General features: G+C 60.1%; 2 protein-coding genes across 3 annotated transcripts in view; one reads left to right on the top strand and one right to left on the bottom strand.

The window, feature by feature from the left end:
- RSPH14 (radial spoke head 14 homolog) overlaps positions 1-14,389 on the top strand; it is a gene marked incomplete at both ends in the record, with an annotated part of 60,893 nt that overhangs the window by 3,068 nt on the left and 43,436 nt on the right. The window contains one exon of the mRNA XM_082852634.1: positions 837-955. Within this exon, the coding sequence (XP_082708760.1) occupies positions 837-955 (119 nt within the window). The remainder of the gene's footprint in view (positions 1-836; positions 956-14,389) is intronic.
- The window catches only part of GNAZ (G protein subunit alpha z), a 42,186-nt gene continuing 34,586 nt past the window's right edge, over positions 6,790-14,389 (bottom strand). The window contains exons 3-4 of one of the 2 annotated variants that reach the window (XR_014326680.1): positions 7,959-8,462; positions 6,790-7,215 (exon numbers count right to left, since the gene is read on the bottom strand). Coding sequence is in view for 1 of the 2 variants with exons in the window: in XM_082852633.1 (XP_082708759.1) it covers positions 8,118-8,462 (345 nt within the window). In the remaining variant the exon portion in view is untranslated. Of the gene's footprint in view, positions 8,463-14,389 lie in introns of both variants that reach the window. The other variant, XM_082852633.1, reaches the window with a different exon arrangement.

Genomic DNA, 14,389 nt, shown 5'->3' on the forward strand with positions numbered 1-14,389 from the left:
ATTTCTGGCTGCACTGGGTCCTTGTTGCTGCGTGTGGGCTTTCTCTGGTTGTGGCGAGCGGGGGCTACTCTTCGTTACAGTGCGCGGGCTTCTCATCGTGGTGGCTTCTCTTGTTGCGGAGCACGGTCTCTAGGTGTGCAGGCTTCAGTAGTTGTGGCACGTGGGCTTCGGTAGTTGTGGCTCACGGGCTCTAGAGCGCAGGCTCAGTAGTTGTGGCGCACAGGCTTAGTTGTTCCACGGCATGTTGGATCTTCCCAGACCAGGGCTTGAACCCGCGTGCTCTGCATTGGCAGGTGGATTCTTAACCACTGCGCCACCAGGGAAGCCCTATTTATTTATCTTTTTAGACACTGACCTTGGAGTTTCCCAAAACATTCACCTTTGTTTTCATAAGGAAATCAAAACAAAAACAAAAACCACCAACTCTTCTCCCATCGAACTGGCTTACCTGATATTCAGTGAATCTATATCATTATAACAAGAAGCATAACAGGCCTGCGTGGGTTTGGAGGCACGTGGCTGCCCTGGACAGTCCGCAGGTGTGTGCCCGGCAGGTGGAGGGAAGCGGTCAGCTCAGCCCGGCTGCTCAGGGGAGGTTGGTCATGCACTTCTGTTGCCTGGAGTCGTCCTCCACCACGCAGGCCGCACTGCTCTCACCTGACGTGAGGGCCACCCCCAGCCTGTGCCTTCTCTCCGGAGGCCGCAGGAATGCGGTCCCGTCCAGCCGGCACGGGCTTAGGCTCCAGGGGCCAGGAGGGCAGGCAACCGCCTCTAGGTTCTTATTGGATCCTCTCGTGGCACGTTCGTTGTGTCTAAATCCCACTTCTCTTCCCCAGAGATGGCTTTTTAGAGCATGACGTCATCTACGCCCTGTCTTTCCTGCTGAGCGACCCCCAATCAGCCTGCCGGGAGAACCTGCACCTGGCCTTCAAGCACCTGGCGCAGCTGCCTGCAGGTAGGCTCACCGTGGGCGCTTGGGTGGCCCTCGGTCTCCTCTCCTAGTCAGGCGCCTGCCGTGCCGATCACAGTTTAGAGCATATTTTTTAAAAAGCTATGCTTTTATTAAGGTACCATATACATGTTAAAAAGGCACACGTCATACGTGAACGCTTGACTAACTTGTACTAAGTGAACCTGCCACTTCCGGGCACCGCTACCCAGATGAAGAAGTGTGCGGAGTATGGCCGGCACCTGCCCCTACCAGTCACCACCCCTCACCCAAACGTAAACCGGCTGATTTGTCTTCAGGTTATAAGACCACGGGTTAGTCTGTGCCTCTTTAAACTTGACATAAGTGGAAACATACAGTCTGTAGTATTTTGTTTCTAGCTTCTTCGTCTCTGTTGTGCGTTGTGTATTTGCCCATTTGCTCTGCAGTGTGGTATGCACACTATATGAGGGCGCTACGGTCTGTTTATCCCCTCTGTTGCTGATGGCCATTTGAACTGTTTCTAGTGTGTGGCAGCCGAGAATACAGTGGTCGCTAACATTCTTACAAATGTCTTTCGATGGACATGTGTATGCATTTCTTTTGAGATACGCCTTGGAGACAATTGCTGGGCACAGGGCAACTTTATGTCCAGCTTTAGAAGGTACTACAAATGGCTTCCTAAAGGAGTTTTGCCAATTTACGCTCCCACCACTAGCGTATGAGGGTCCCAGGCGTTCTGTATCCGCACCCACGCTTGATTCTTTGGCTCTGATGGTGGGTGTGTGCTTGCGTCTCGCTTTGGTTTTCATTTGTATTTCCCTGGTGACAAAAGCCCTGTAAATGTCCTCTTGTGAGAAGCACCAGGGCACGTTTTTAAGGATGAAAGACCCCACCCCGGGCTCACCGTCCCCTTCGGCTGACTGCTCCTGCTAATCTGATGCTGAGTCCAGGGTAACCGCCACCCGCTGACCGACCGCAGCTGGAGGGTTGAGATTCGTGTCAGGTTGATACCCATCCTGTCACAAGACACAATGAGCAATTTTAAATGAGGGGCTCCTTCCAAGAGGCAGGATATCAGGCCTTAAAGGGGGTGCCTTAAGGCCGACATGGGCCTTAAGATGTCCCGGGCCAGCAGTTGGACAGACCAGGTCCCTCTGCCATCCCCTCGTTCCCCGTGTGCCCCTAGACAGGCTGCTTCCCCATCTGGGACGTTGAGGCTGATGGGACCCTCTGCTCCAGAGGCCTGAAGTGAGGACCAGGCGGGAACACTCCCCGAATCAGGGCCCAGAGAGAAGTGACTAAGGGAACAGGTGCAGAGAGGCAGGCTGAGCAGAGCCCTGGGAGCTGGGGTTGCTGCCCGCCCAGCCGGCACCATACCCTCCTCTAGCTTGCCTGGGCTGGGTGTGCCAGGCCGGACAGCAGCACCCCGGGTGGTCTTTTTAAAAGACCACCCCATCCCTGGCCCTATCCCACGTCACCTGGTGGGCCCTGCCCACATCTTCCTTGAACGCACCTTGGCTGGTTCTCCTGGGCGACCACGGTTGAGGGCCCCTGGGAATATCGGGGCGTCTCCATAAAGGACCAGTTCTGGGGCTGAGCTCCATGGACGCCTCTGCTCACCACTCAGGAACATTCCTTCCCAGGGTGTGGAGAGAGGGGACTTGCCGTTCTCACTCAAGGCTTTTAAAATCATTGTGACCTGTGTAAGCGTCCAGGGGAAGAGAGATGATGGTAACGAACATCAGGAACCATCACCAGATTTGCTAAATCTTAACATTCAACCATATTTCATAGTTGCTTGAGATTTTTGCTTAAAAAAATATAGCCCCCTGGGCTTCCCTGGTGGCGCAGTGGTTGAGAGTCCGCCTGCTGATGCAGGGGACATGGGTTCGTGCCCCGGTCCGGGAAGATCCCACATGCCGCGGAGCGGCCGGGCCCGTGAGCCATGGCCACTGAGCCTGCGCGTCCGGAGCCTGCGCTCCGCAACAGGAGAGGCCGCAACAGTGAGAGGCCCGCGTACTGCAAACGAAACAAAATACAGCCCGCTGTGAACCTCCCCCACCCAGCACCCTTTCTCCTGCCCTCCCTGGAGCCACCAATAGTGGGTGACTTCATCCCCAACATATGTCTTTGTATTATTCCCTGGCGGTCCAGTGGTTAGGATTCTGCGCTTCCACGGAAGGCGGCATAGGTGTAATTGTATATAGATCTTGCCTTCCATGTTTTAAAACTCTCTAAATGGATTTTGCTGTACGTATCCCTTTGGTACTTGAAAAACCTAATGCTATCATTGGGAATGTACCCATGTGTGTCACGGGCTCCATTTCCTGATTATAACCGCAGCCTGCCCATCCCTCGTTTGAACGTGTGTACTTACATTCAGTGAACTTACTCCAGTCCGGCGGACCTGCATGAGCTGGTTTTCCCCAGGGCTTCCCCAGAGAAGGGCGTCATGGGGCCAGAGAGCACAATTGCTTCCCAGCTGGAGAGCCCGTCGTGCTCCCTCCCAGCAGCCCGGCCGAGTGCTAAGCCGTGTAGCTGTCGCTGTCCTATGGCTCTGCCATCCCCCAAGGCTGGGAAGGGGCGTCTTCTCTCTGCCTAGCACCGCCTCCATCTCCTCTCCTGCCCGGGGCCTCCCAGGAGCCTGAGCCCATTCTGCTGAGTTGTTTTTTCCATTTCTCATTGATTTGAGGGAGTGCTTCGTTTATCCGAGATTCTAACACTTTGCTGGTCACACATATTGCAAATATCACTTCCCAGGCTATCTGCGTGGCTTTTCTCTGTTTGTTTATTCATTGGTCCAGCAGTTTTTCATTTGAATAGTAGTGAGTTTCATCAATCTTTTCCTTTGTGACTTTTTTCTTTTCTTTGGTGTTGTTTAAGAGAATTTGGTGCTAATAGCTCATGGAGATATCCTGCCATATTTTCTTCTGAAAGTGAAAGAATTTTGCTTTTCACACTCAGTCCAAGAACGTACCTGGGCCAGCCCAACACTGTCTTAATTACAAAAGCTCTAGGTATTCTGGGTTCTGGTGGACAGGCCGGAATCCGCAAGCACTAGGCTCACCATGGGGAGCAGGGGGTGTAGTTTGCACTTTATCGTAGGATTTATCACAGGATTTATCACAGGAGTCCGTGCCCAGAGGGAGGCCTGGGACACTCTGGGGAGGGGTGGGTAGCTAGAGGGAGGGAGGGGGACATGCAGTGTGGTAGGCGACCCAGGAGGACCATCTGAGTGGCCCCTGAGCACAGCAGCTCCTGGGTTGGCCCGTGTAGCCGTGTCCTGGGGGTGTCCTCGCTGGGCCTGTGGGTGGGGGTCTGGGTGGGTGAGGGCATCTACTTCTGGGGCTGTGCTCTTACCAGCGTGGGGCCTCGGGCGCTAGCGAAGCCCATTGGGAGCAACAGGTCACAGGGGTCCAGCGGCTCTTCCGGGACGGTCTGCATGCAGGGCGCAGCGGCTCTCGTGCTGGTGGTCATGGGTCTGGGTTCTCTGTCCACGGCCACGACCAGAAGGACCCTCTGCACCTGGCGGAGTGCTGGGCACGTGTCTGGCACTCAACAAATACTGGTGGTTTAGCAGTTTCTATGCAGGATTTTAAAGGACTATTTGTCGGCTGTTTTCCTGCTGCACTTCACGCCCATGTGTTGGGGTATCTGTGGGGACGAGGCCTTTTCTGGGCCCTGGCGCCCGGCCAGGTCCAGCTGGCTGCGTGGTTTCCCAGAGTGGCCAGCAGGGGGCACCGCAGGACCGGTCGCCGCCCAGCAGGGCTGCTCTGGCTCTCAGGCCTGGACCTGCTTGTCAGGAGAGGAGAAACCGGGATCATGGGGCAAATGCCAGGCGCCCCGTCTTCCAGGCCCTGAGTGACCGGCCGCCAGGGATGCTGGAGGAACCCGTCTCCTCCTTGTGTGGACACAGCATCCTGTAGGAGAGGGCTCCAGGCTGACACCCAGGATTCCTCTGTAACTGGATTTGGGGGCCCCCTGGAAGTGTCCCCAACCCCTCGGGCCCTCTGATGGTGGTCTCAGGCCCTGCCTGGCACACATAGTGCTGGGCGCTGAGAGCCGCCGGCCCACCTTTAGGGCAGCTCCACTGTCCCGCTGTCCCGACCCATTCATGTGCAGCTGGGCTGTGGGCAGAGGCAGGTGCCCTCCCTGCCCAGAGGAGAGAGCCAGGGCTGGGTGGGGAGACGGTGGGGGCATCCCTGGCATCCCGCCATCACCACTGGGGGCTGGAGAGAGATGGGGGTACTGCGTCCATGGGAGCACAGGGTGAGGGGTGGACATCCTCAGCCTGACAGCCCTTGGCAGACAGTAGAACCCCCTCCCCACCCAGACTTAGCAAAGCACGAGGGCCCCCCAGTGGTGACCCTGCCCCTCTGGCAAGGGGACCCTCTCCCCTCAGGGCCATCCTCCACCAACTCTGGCCCCCTCTCCCCGCCCCCTCTGCTGAGCCTGGGCTTGCCGCTAACACCGCGTCTGTGGACCTCTCTGGATGCAGCTTAGCACGTGCCTCCCCCGTGCCAGGCACTCAGGCAGCAGCAGGGGAAGGAGGCGGGTCAGACGGTGCAACACCCCTTCCCGCCTCGACCTGGCCTGGGCGCTCTTTCATGGCCTGGGGTGCTGGGCCCTGAGGGGATGATGGGTCTTGGGCCGTGAGGATGGGGACGGTCCTGTCAGCAGAGGGATCAGCTGGTGAGAGGAAGAACTGGAGCAGATAAAGACTGTGGGGGATGCGGCGAGGGGACCACTGTCCCAGGGAAGCCTCCTCCCCTCCTTGAACACATCTGGGCAGGAGGCAGAATCCTTCCATTTCCCTCTCACTGTGTATTTTTAGTTAAAGACGCTCACGCTGAGATTACTGCTCTTTTCACAGTTGGCATTAAAGTGCAAAATAAGTCTCAAAGATCTTAAGTCACAGGTTATTTCTTATACAAAAGCCCCCTTGGGTTTTCGCCGTTTGGTGATGTGGGAAGGCGTGAAGGGGACCCCCACGTGGGCTCAGGGGTGGGGGGAACAAGAGCCAGGTCCGTGTGCCTGAGTGCTGTGTACCTGCACACGTGTGTGTCTATCTGTATCCCTCCCTTGGGGCTTCATGTCCGGTCCTGGGTTTGAGGAGGCGACATGGGGTAGCTCTGTGCCCCCGTGGGCTCCTGCCCCGGCCGTCCAGGTGCAGAGCTGGGCGAGGACCCAGGTCTTGGACCCAGGTGTTGGGAGGCACCGGCCCCCTCTGCTCCTCCCGGGGAGGATGGCTCCGCTGCTCCCTGACCTTGACCTTGGGCATCTTGCCTCATCTGTAAAATGGGTCACCGCTGACACCCCGCCGCAGGGATGAGTGTGGAATAAGATAGTCTGCAAGGAGCCCGGTGCAGTGTGAACAAACTTCCTTGACTAGTGTTTTCCATCCCTTGGCCCCCTAACCACACTGGCAAGTCAGCCAACAGTGGGCCGGCGGGGCCCCTCCTCCAAACACCCTGCAGGCTCGCCGTTCATGCCGGGGGCTGTCAGCACCCTCCAGGCCCACTGGGCATCTCCTCCGCTCTGTGGGGATGATTCTGACCCTAGTGGAGGTGTCTTTAGGGTGGGGGGGAGCCCAGGTGATGGTGCAGCCTGGGCTGGTACCATCATTACCCCCAAACCTCAGCCCCTTGGGACACACAGGCCTGGCAGGTCTCCCTCTTTTGCAGCGTCTTTCTACTCTTGGGGTTGTTTGTTCTTGACATTCATTTCAAAATGGTTTTTCCTAAACATGTGGAGGGAGCGGGGAGAGAAAAAGGAACCTCAGCACGGACGGTGTCCCCGCCACCCTCCTGCATGCCGTCCACGCACACAGCACTCGGGACGAGGCTCGGCTCATTCAGGATATTTTATTTTCGTAAAGTAGACAATCTCGGACTTTCGTGCGATCACCAGCTCCTCTTTCCCTCTCGACATCCCTTAAAGTCCTTGGCTGTAACTCCTCACACCAACCTCGGGCTCAGGGTACCAAAGGCCGAGAGGAGGTTTGGCAAGGGCTCTGGCAGCGCCTTCGTGTTTGCACACGGCCCTCAGCCAAGGTAATCCACGTGGCGGTGGCGGTGGCAGTGCCCCGGGCCCTGGGCAGGAAGGGCCTCCCTCAGGCTGCGAGGCGGCCGAGCCTTCACAGGAGTCGAGGCTGCCCGCTGGCCTCCCTTTCCTCCACTTGCAGAAAAGCCACAGGTAATTTACTCTTTAAATACCAAGACATTTAGCTATTGTTCGTTCGCTCCTGGGTGAAGGACCTTCTTTAAATACATCACATTTATTTTCTGAAAGAAAAACGAAGCGGAAACCGCACCAGTAACAAGAGGACGCTGCACGGGCTTATGTACAACTCGGCGCCGAGGCTGCTGCCAGGCGCAGAGGGACAGACTTGTCCAGGTAACAATTTTACACTCAGCGAAGCCAGACACAAAAAGGACCACCCGAAAAAAAAAATAGGTTTTGAAAATCTGCATTTAAAAAAGAATACTCAACTGCATTGGAAATTTTCTGTATTTCTGCGAAACACCACGAGATTTGGCCAAAAAAAAAAAAAAAAAGAAAAAGGATGTCAGAGGAGAAAAACCAGGTTTCGGTTTATAAAACGTCCGACTCGTAGAAGAAAAGCTGGCGCCCAGCTCGCCTGGTCTGAGACAAGTTGCGCCACGCATGTCACCATGTGGAGTTTTGCTGCATATTCTGAAGCGGTTTAAAAAGAGCTGTGAGTGGCCGGAGGGCTGGTCAGTGCTGTCGCAGGCCTGGTGCCCGGTCCCAGCGCGCACGTGGGGCGGCGTGGCCCCTGCTCTGGGTCTCCTCCCAGGGAGCCGGCCGCCCCTCCCTGTGGTCCCTCAGACCCCCATGCAGAGTGGGGCCACGTCGGGAAGGCAGGGTTATGTGGCAGGAGGGGCTCGGGGTGGACTTGGTGACAGCTCCTCAAGTCTTCACAGGACCTCAGCTACGCGGGGAGCCTGCTGTCTGCAGAGCGTGCGCGTGTGTGTGTGCGTGTGTGTGCGCAAGTGTGTCTACTTACCTAGCGATCTATCCGTACATATTCATGTTTGCGGAAACGTGGGGGCCGAGGAGGCGGGGCGGGGGACACGCTCCGGGCCCCCGTTTTCTGCCCCCGTGTTGGTCACCAGCGCGGGTCGGGGTGTGATGCCCCAGTCTCGCCACAGCCGACGCTGGCTCCTCAGCAGAGGCCGATGTACTTGAGGTTGTTCTGGATGATGACGTCGGTCACGGCGTCAAACACGAACTGGATGTTACTGGTGTCGGTGGCACAGGTGAAGTGGGAGTAGATCTCCTTGGTTTCCTTGTTGCGGTTCAGGTCCTCGAACTGCCGCTGGATGTAGACGGCGGCCTCCTCGTAGGTGTTCTGGCCGCTGTACTCGGGGAAGCACACGGTGAGTGGGATGCGCCGGATCTTCTGCGCCAGCAGGTCCTTCTTGTTGAGGAAGAGGATGAGGGAGGTGCTGACGAACCAGTTGTTGTTGCAGATGGAGTCAAAGAGGCGCAGGCTCTCCGCCATCCGGCTCTGGGGGGGGGAGGGGGGGCGGTCAGCACGGCCTGGCCCTGCGAGGCCCAAGAGCACCCTCCCCGCCAGGCCCCAGCTGGCCCTGGGCTCTCCGACTCCGTTGGCCCCCTCTGGCCCCCGTGGTCGCTGACAGCACCTGGCTTCGGGGCTGCCGGCTGGGGCCCCGCGCCTGCACGGGCAAGCCCCGCCTCCCACGGGGGCACTGTCGCTGCATCCCCCGCAGGCAGCACGTGGGCAGCCTCCCCGGCAGTCAGCTCCGCCTGCTGGGGTTTGGCTGGCCCCGTGCCTCCATCCTGCCAGGCAGGGCATCAGTCCTCACTGGAGTCCGCGAGGGGGAGGCCTGTGTTCACGAAAGCAAGGGTGCAGGGCAGAGCTGGGCAGGCCTGGCCCCTGCCGGCGGTGTGCTCACTCAAGGCCACGTGGAGGATCCCGTGGCCGCCCCGCCCCCACCAGCACAGAGGACGCGAGGACGGCGGCCAGGAGGCACCGTGACCACAGAGCGTGGCCCTGGCCCTCTCTACCTCCCCTTGAGGACCGTGACCCTGCCGTGGAGCCTCTGGGTTTTCAAGGAACCCAGGGCCCTCGTCTGACTCCCACGCACAACTGACCGTCCTACTTCTAAAGGGACTCCTGCTGCTGGTGAAAGCTGCCCAGTGTTTGAAAGTAAAATGAATGAGATGAGCGTCCCAAGTGTGGGGCCGGTGTAGATCGGAGGTATCGGATTTAAGGACTTTTCTGACGATGTGGTAACAACAGGGAAGCTGCAGCTGGTGCTGATGGGTGGACACAGGCACCGGCCTGCTCCACCCTCACACCGTCCTATCCCCATTCTGCAGATAAAGAAACTGAGGCCTGGAGAGGCAGGAAATGCGCTCTAAGTCCCACGGCCAGGAGCTCTAGGCTTGCTGCTCCTCCAAGGTGGACGGGCAGTGCTGCTGGCCCCAGGGTGGCAGTGCCCGGGGGAGGCCCCACGAAGCCCTGCTCTCCCACAGAACCTGCCTTCTCTCAGATACATGGTCTGACAGCATCAGTGCTGAGAAGGAACCACCGCCCCCACCACAACGTAGACATTGCCTCAAGGTCCTGCACTCCACCGGGGAGGGCCCGTTTCCAAAACCCACCCTGTGCCTTCTTTAGAACAAGCTCAGGAATAACAGACGCCCTGAAAGTGAGCAGCCTCAGGTCTTGGGTGTGTGTGGGGTGGGGTAAGCCTTCTGCAGAGAGAAACAGGATGCAGGACCCCCAGGTGTGCCTGGAGGAGCGGACGACGTTCCACACGCAGTTAAGTGGTGGTCCAGGAATGTTACATTCTACTGGGTAGTAATTAGCGCTAACGGATTCCCGGAAGCTGCGTGGTAGGGACCAGCAGAGCTGTCATATCTCATGGGAATGACGTCATAATCAGACGCTGTGCTTCTGACCCCAGATTTCACATCAGATAAATAATAGATGTGGCCATTAGCATGTATTCATTAATCCACTGAGCAGACACTTGCTGAGCAGGCTCTGAGGGCCGCCAGCAGGTCCCAGATCTCGTGCCGGTGACGGGGCCCCAGAGACGAGAGGCCAGTGGCCAGGCCAGGCCAAGCCGTGGGTGTGGAGTGGCGTTCAAGGATGGGTGGGCAAGCGTGGAGTGGGGCCAGGCAGGGGTGTTGGGATGAGCATCTGCACAGGGCCTGGGCCTGCCTCCATGTACCCTGCTAGGTCACTGGGGGTGAGAGCCAGGTGCCTCCCGCATCCAGGCCAGCTGCTCCTGCTGAAACAGTGCACGTGTGCCGAGAGGGGTCGGTCCTCCAGGGCATGTGTGCGTGGGAAGAGCTCAGCTGCCATGTCCTGCGTGGAGCAGGCCCCAGGGCCCCGACAGGCTGCGTCTGCCCTTCCTGCTCAGCACACCCCAGGCTGACTTCAGACCCCAGGGGCCGGCCCCTCTACCCCACAGATGTCCCTCCGAGCCTCGCCAGGCAACAGAGGGCAGACGAGGCCGGCAGGACGGGCATTGCTGTGCGGCCTGAGCAGGACAGACAGACGCCCCTCGAGTCCGGCCCTTGCCCACACCTGGGGCTCCTCTTGCTCTCCAGGCAGGTGGGGCTCAGGTTTCCCTGTTCCCTCCCTCTCCCTTGGGACAAACCGTGGGGACCCACACGGGCCATCCTTTAGGCAGGCAGCGCTCAGGGAGCCCGTGGGAGGCACTGACTGGCCAGGCTGGACAAACACAGGAGCCTGGGAGCTCCACCTGCTCTCCCCCAAAGCCGCTGCGTGAGCACGGTGGAGGGGGCACTGTGTCCCGGGACCCACCACACAGAGGTCCCTCAGCCAGGAGAGGAGCCGTCCCAGAAGGCACTAGGCGGGCATGGGGAGCTGGAGCCCCTTGGTGCTACCACCACTGCTGTGCAGGCTCCTGGAGCCAGAGCAGGAGCCCGAGCATGGGCGCGCGGGCCGAGCAGCACGCTGACACCTGAGTCACAGATCACTGAGAAAGGAACGTGCTGTTTTGAGCCGTAACTCTGGAAACCGTGAGAAGCACGCACAAGAGTGTGCGTACGGGAGGAAGGCGCAACGGGCAGGGCCTCCCCCAGGGCCGCCTCCCCCACGACTCCTCTTCCCAGCCCCGCACCCCGGCGCCCCCTCCTGCCGCACACGGCTGGGGTGCTCTGGCACCAGGATGGAACCCCAGTCCCTCGGTCTGCGTTCAGGGCCTCCCTGGTCCTGAGGGTGTGCTCAGCCTGGGGGCCAGCTGTGGCCCCGTTCTCCCCGACGCCTCCCTGGCACCCGGTTCTGACTCTACCCACTTGGTGCTGTGGGTCACAGGGTTGGGCCCCGTCCTCGTGTGGTCCACTGGGCCCTGGGGTGAAGGAAGCTGGGGCAGCTTTGGAGTCACCGGACTCTACCCCTCATGCCTTGTCTTGCCATGACTTCCACCAGCCTGATGCAGACATCCTCTCGCTGCAAGCCGGGGAGGCCACCCACCTCACACAGGGGATGGGGCCCTGGACAGGCGACTCCCAGGGCTGGGTGAGGACCCCGTGTCTGCACCAACCCCAGCGCTCCCCCAGCAGGAGGCCCTCCACGCCCGCAGCTCTGCAGCTGCTCCTCCCAGGAGAAAATACCCCACGACTGCTTGCCTGCGATGCCACCCAGGGCTCTGGTGCCCACCCAGCTCTCTCCAGGAGCTGCTCACAGTGAGAAACATCGTGTACAGAGATGACACAGAGCAGACGATTCCCACCAGAGGCCTGGGCAGTGGTGGCGATCCCATGCTCGGGAAGGGGCAGGAACCAGTGATTTGTAACAGCACACGTCAGACCCTGGGAGGCAGCTGGACAGTCCCCAGGGTGGCGCACAAGTCATTTCTCAGCCATTTGCAGAGAAAGCTCCTGCTTGGACACGTCCGAATACACTCAACCTCACCGAACAGACTGGACTTTACCCAGGGGCTGCAGCTGGTGACCCCCCTCTGAGGGGCTTCCAGCTTGCTGCTCGGAGACTGGAATCTTTGCTAAGTGTCGAGCTCAGTGGCGGAGGCCTTTACCCTGAGCACAACCGCCACGTGACAGCACCCGTGGTGGCCTGGACCAGACCGGCTCCTGGAACATCCTGAGGAGGCCGGGGCTGGGGCGCGAAGGGGCGCCTCGGCCCTGGTCCCCCATGAAGGCTCCCCTGAGTCACGAAAGGGCAGGTGTCCCTGTTATGGGTACAGATTTGCGGCCTGGGGTTCGCTCTCACCACCAGGGCTCGCTGAACCTTGGACAAGTCCTTTCTCCTCTCCCGGCCTCAGTGTCCTCATCTGTAAAATGGGGATGATCACGGCACCCAGCACCAGGACTGCTGCAGGAGCAACACAGTGTTGGTTTGAGAGGAACCAGGTTTGCTGGGCCTCGGCCTGTGGCTGCCTTCCCAGCAGACAGTCTGCATGCCACTCACTGCCGGCGCCCTGGCACTGGGGTGACCTCATCTCCTCTTGTCCAAGACCTGCCCCCCTCCCCACCGGCACAGAGCCTCTGTGGGAGGTGGGATGGAGAGGGAGGGGGCTGGACTCTGCAGACCCGGCTCAGCTGCCATCCTGAGCCCCAGGGCCACCAGCACCTCCCTCCAGGCTGCTGGCTCCCAGCTCTGCCTGGTTCCTCTGCTCTGGGGGCTCCATAACTGCTCAGCCTGGAGACCCTCTGCCTCTGCTCTGGGGGCTCCATAACTGCTCAGCCTGGAGACCCAACGGCTGCCCAGAACCTGTGACACCCACTCAGCCCCTCGCTCACTGCTGCAGGGGCACAGGACAGCACCGATTGCCAGGCGAGCACCCATTTCCTTGATTTAATAGGCCAAGAGGGCTGCCTTTGGCTTCCTCGCGGGCTGGCTGGCGGGCACTGGCCCCAAATGTGGACGCCCAAGTCCAGCCCTGCGCTCTACAAAAGGGGAGCACGGGATCCCCCACAGGCAAGGGAGCCACCCGAACGCTGACTGCTCGGCTCGCCCTGGGCACAGCAGAGGCTCCAGTCCCAGACCTCATAAAGTGCTGGTGATGTCAAGGTTTCAGCCCTTCCCAGAACCGGCCCAAACCCCAGGGCCCGGGAGACCCGGAAACCCCAGCCCGCCGGCACGCCAACAACCTTCACCGCTAGGCCCGCATCCCCCGCCCCTCCTCAGCCTCCGTGGGCAGAGGCGCTCCAGGCGCCCTGCTGGGTGTGAGGAGGACGGAGGAGAGGTGAGCTTGTGGAGTGGCCAACGAGGGCCAGAACCCCTGCTCTGCCAGCCGCCAGCTCCTGTTTGTCTGAGCCTCAGTTTCCTCACCCGTACAGCACGGTCTGTTAGGGATCCTGCTCACGAGGCTGGGGGCTAAAACGTGACGCTTCTGGAAAGTTGAGTCTCCACACCGGGCACCCGTGATCAGAGCGGCCGTCACGGCATGACTCAGAGATGAAAGGGGAGGTGGCCTGGAGCAGGGGCCCTGTGAGGCTAGGACGAGGCAACGGGAAGCCAGCCACGGCCAAGGCCTGGGGCCGCAGCGGGCAGCCGGCGGGGGAAGAGGATGCAGCGGGGCTGGGCCTTGGCGCTGGCTCCGCTGCTTGGGGCTCAGAGCCCAGGGAGGCTCTGTCCCGCCCTGGGACTCAGGTTGCTCGTCCCTAACACGAGTTCTCAGTTCCGTTTCGGCCTGGGAAGCCCAGGTCCACCTGTTGTAGGAGCGCCTGGAGTGTTTGTTCTTGAGAACTGCGAATTTACCTTTAAACGCTGGAAGCAGAGCTGGGAGGCCGGGCTGAGGACATGAATGAGCTCCATTCACCACGATGGTGCCAGCCCTGAGGCTCAGCCTCCAGGCCCCACCCGGGCAACGGTGCCAGGCTCCACGGGCGCCGAGGGCGGGACCGGGCAGCGAGGCCTCCTGGCAGCACCCTGGCTGCATGGGCCAAGGGGGAGGGTCCAGCCGGGGCTGGGTATCGAGCTGGCACCTTCACAAGGTAACAGCCAAGCCTCTGCTCCCTCTGTGGTGGTGTGGCTCGAGGGGTGCGGAGGCGCGGCTGACCCAGCGAGCGGCACGTCCCAGAGGGAAGTCTGGGGTCGTCCTCTGTGCGGTGCTGACTGCCCTCCCCACCTCCACTGCCCGGGAGGCAGGTGAGGCCCGGAGCCCTGTGCTCTGGGCCTGGTGGGTGGGAGGAGCCTCCGAGACCTCCCTGGCCCACCCTGAGCCCTGCCGGGGGAGCCGGGCTTGGACATCCCCAGCCTTCTCCAGCGGGGAGAGGGCGAGTGGGCCCTACCGTCACAGCCAGGTCCCGAGGTCCGGGCAGGTGCACAGGGGTGGGGGGGGTGGGGCCTGTGTTAGATGCACCTGCAACTGTGGAAAGGCGTGAAGACAGGATTGCACCTCCAGAGTAAAACCCCTCCGAGGACGGCACTGGTTGCTCAGGGAAATAGCTTATTCTTTGTCACCAAAGAAG

Source organism: Leucopleurus acutus, assembly GCF_964270905.1.
Source record: "Leucopleurus acutus genome assembly, chromosome: 13".
NCBI lineage: Eukaryota > Metazoa > Chordata > Mammalia > Artiodactyla > Delphinidae > Leucopleurus > Leucopleurus acutus.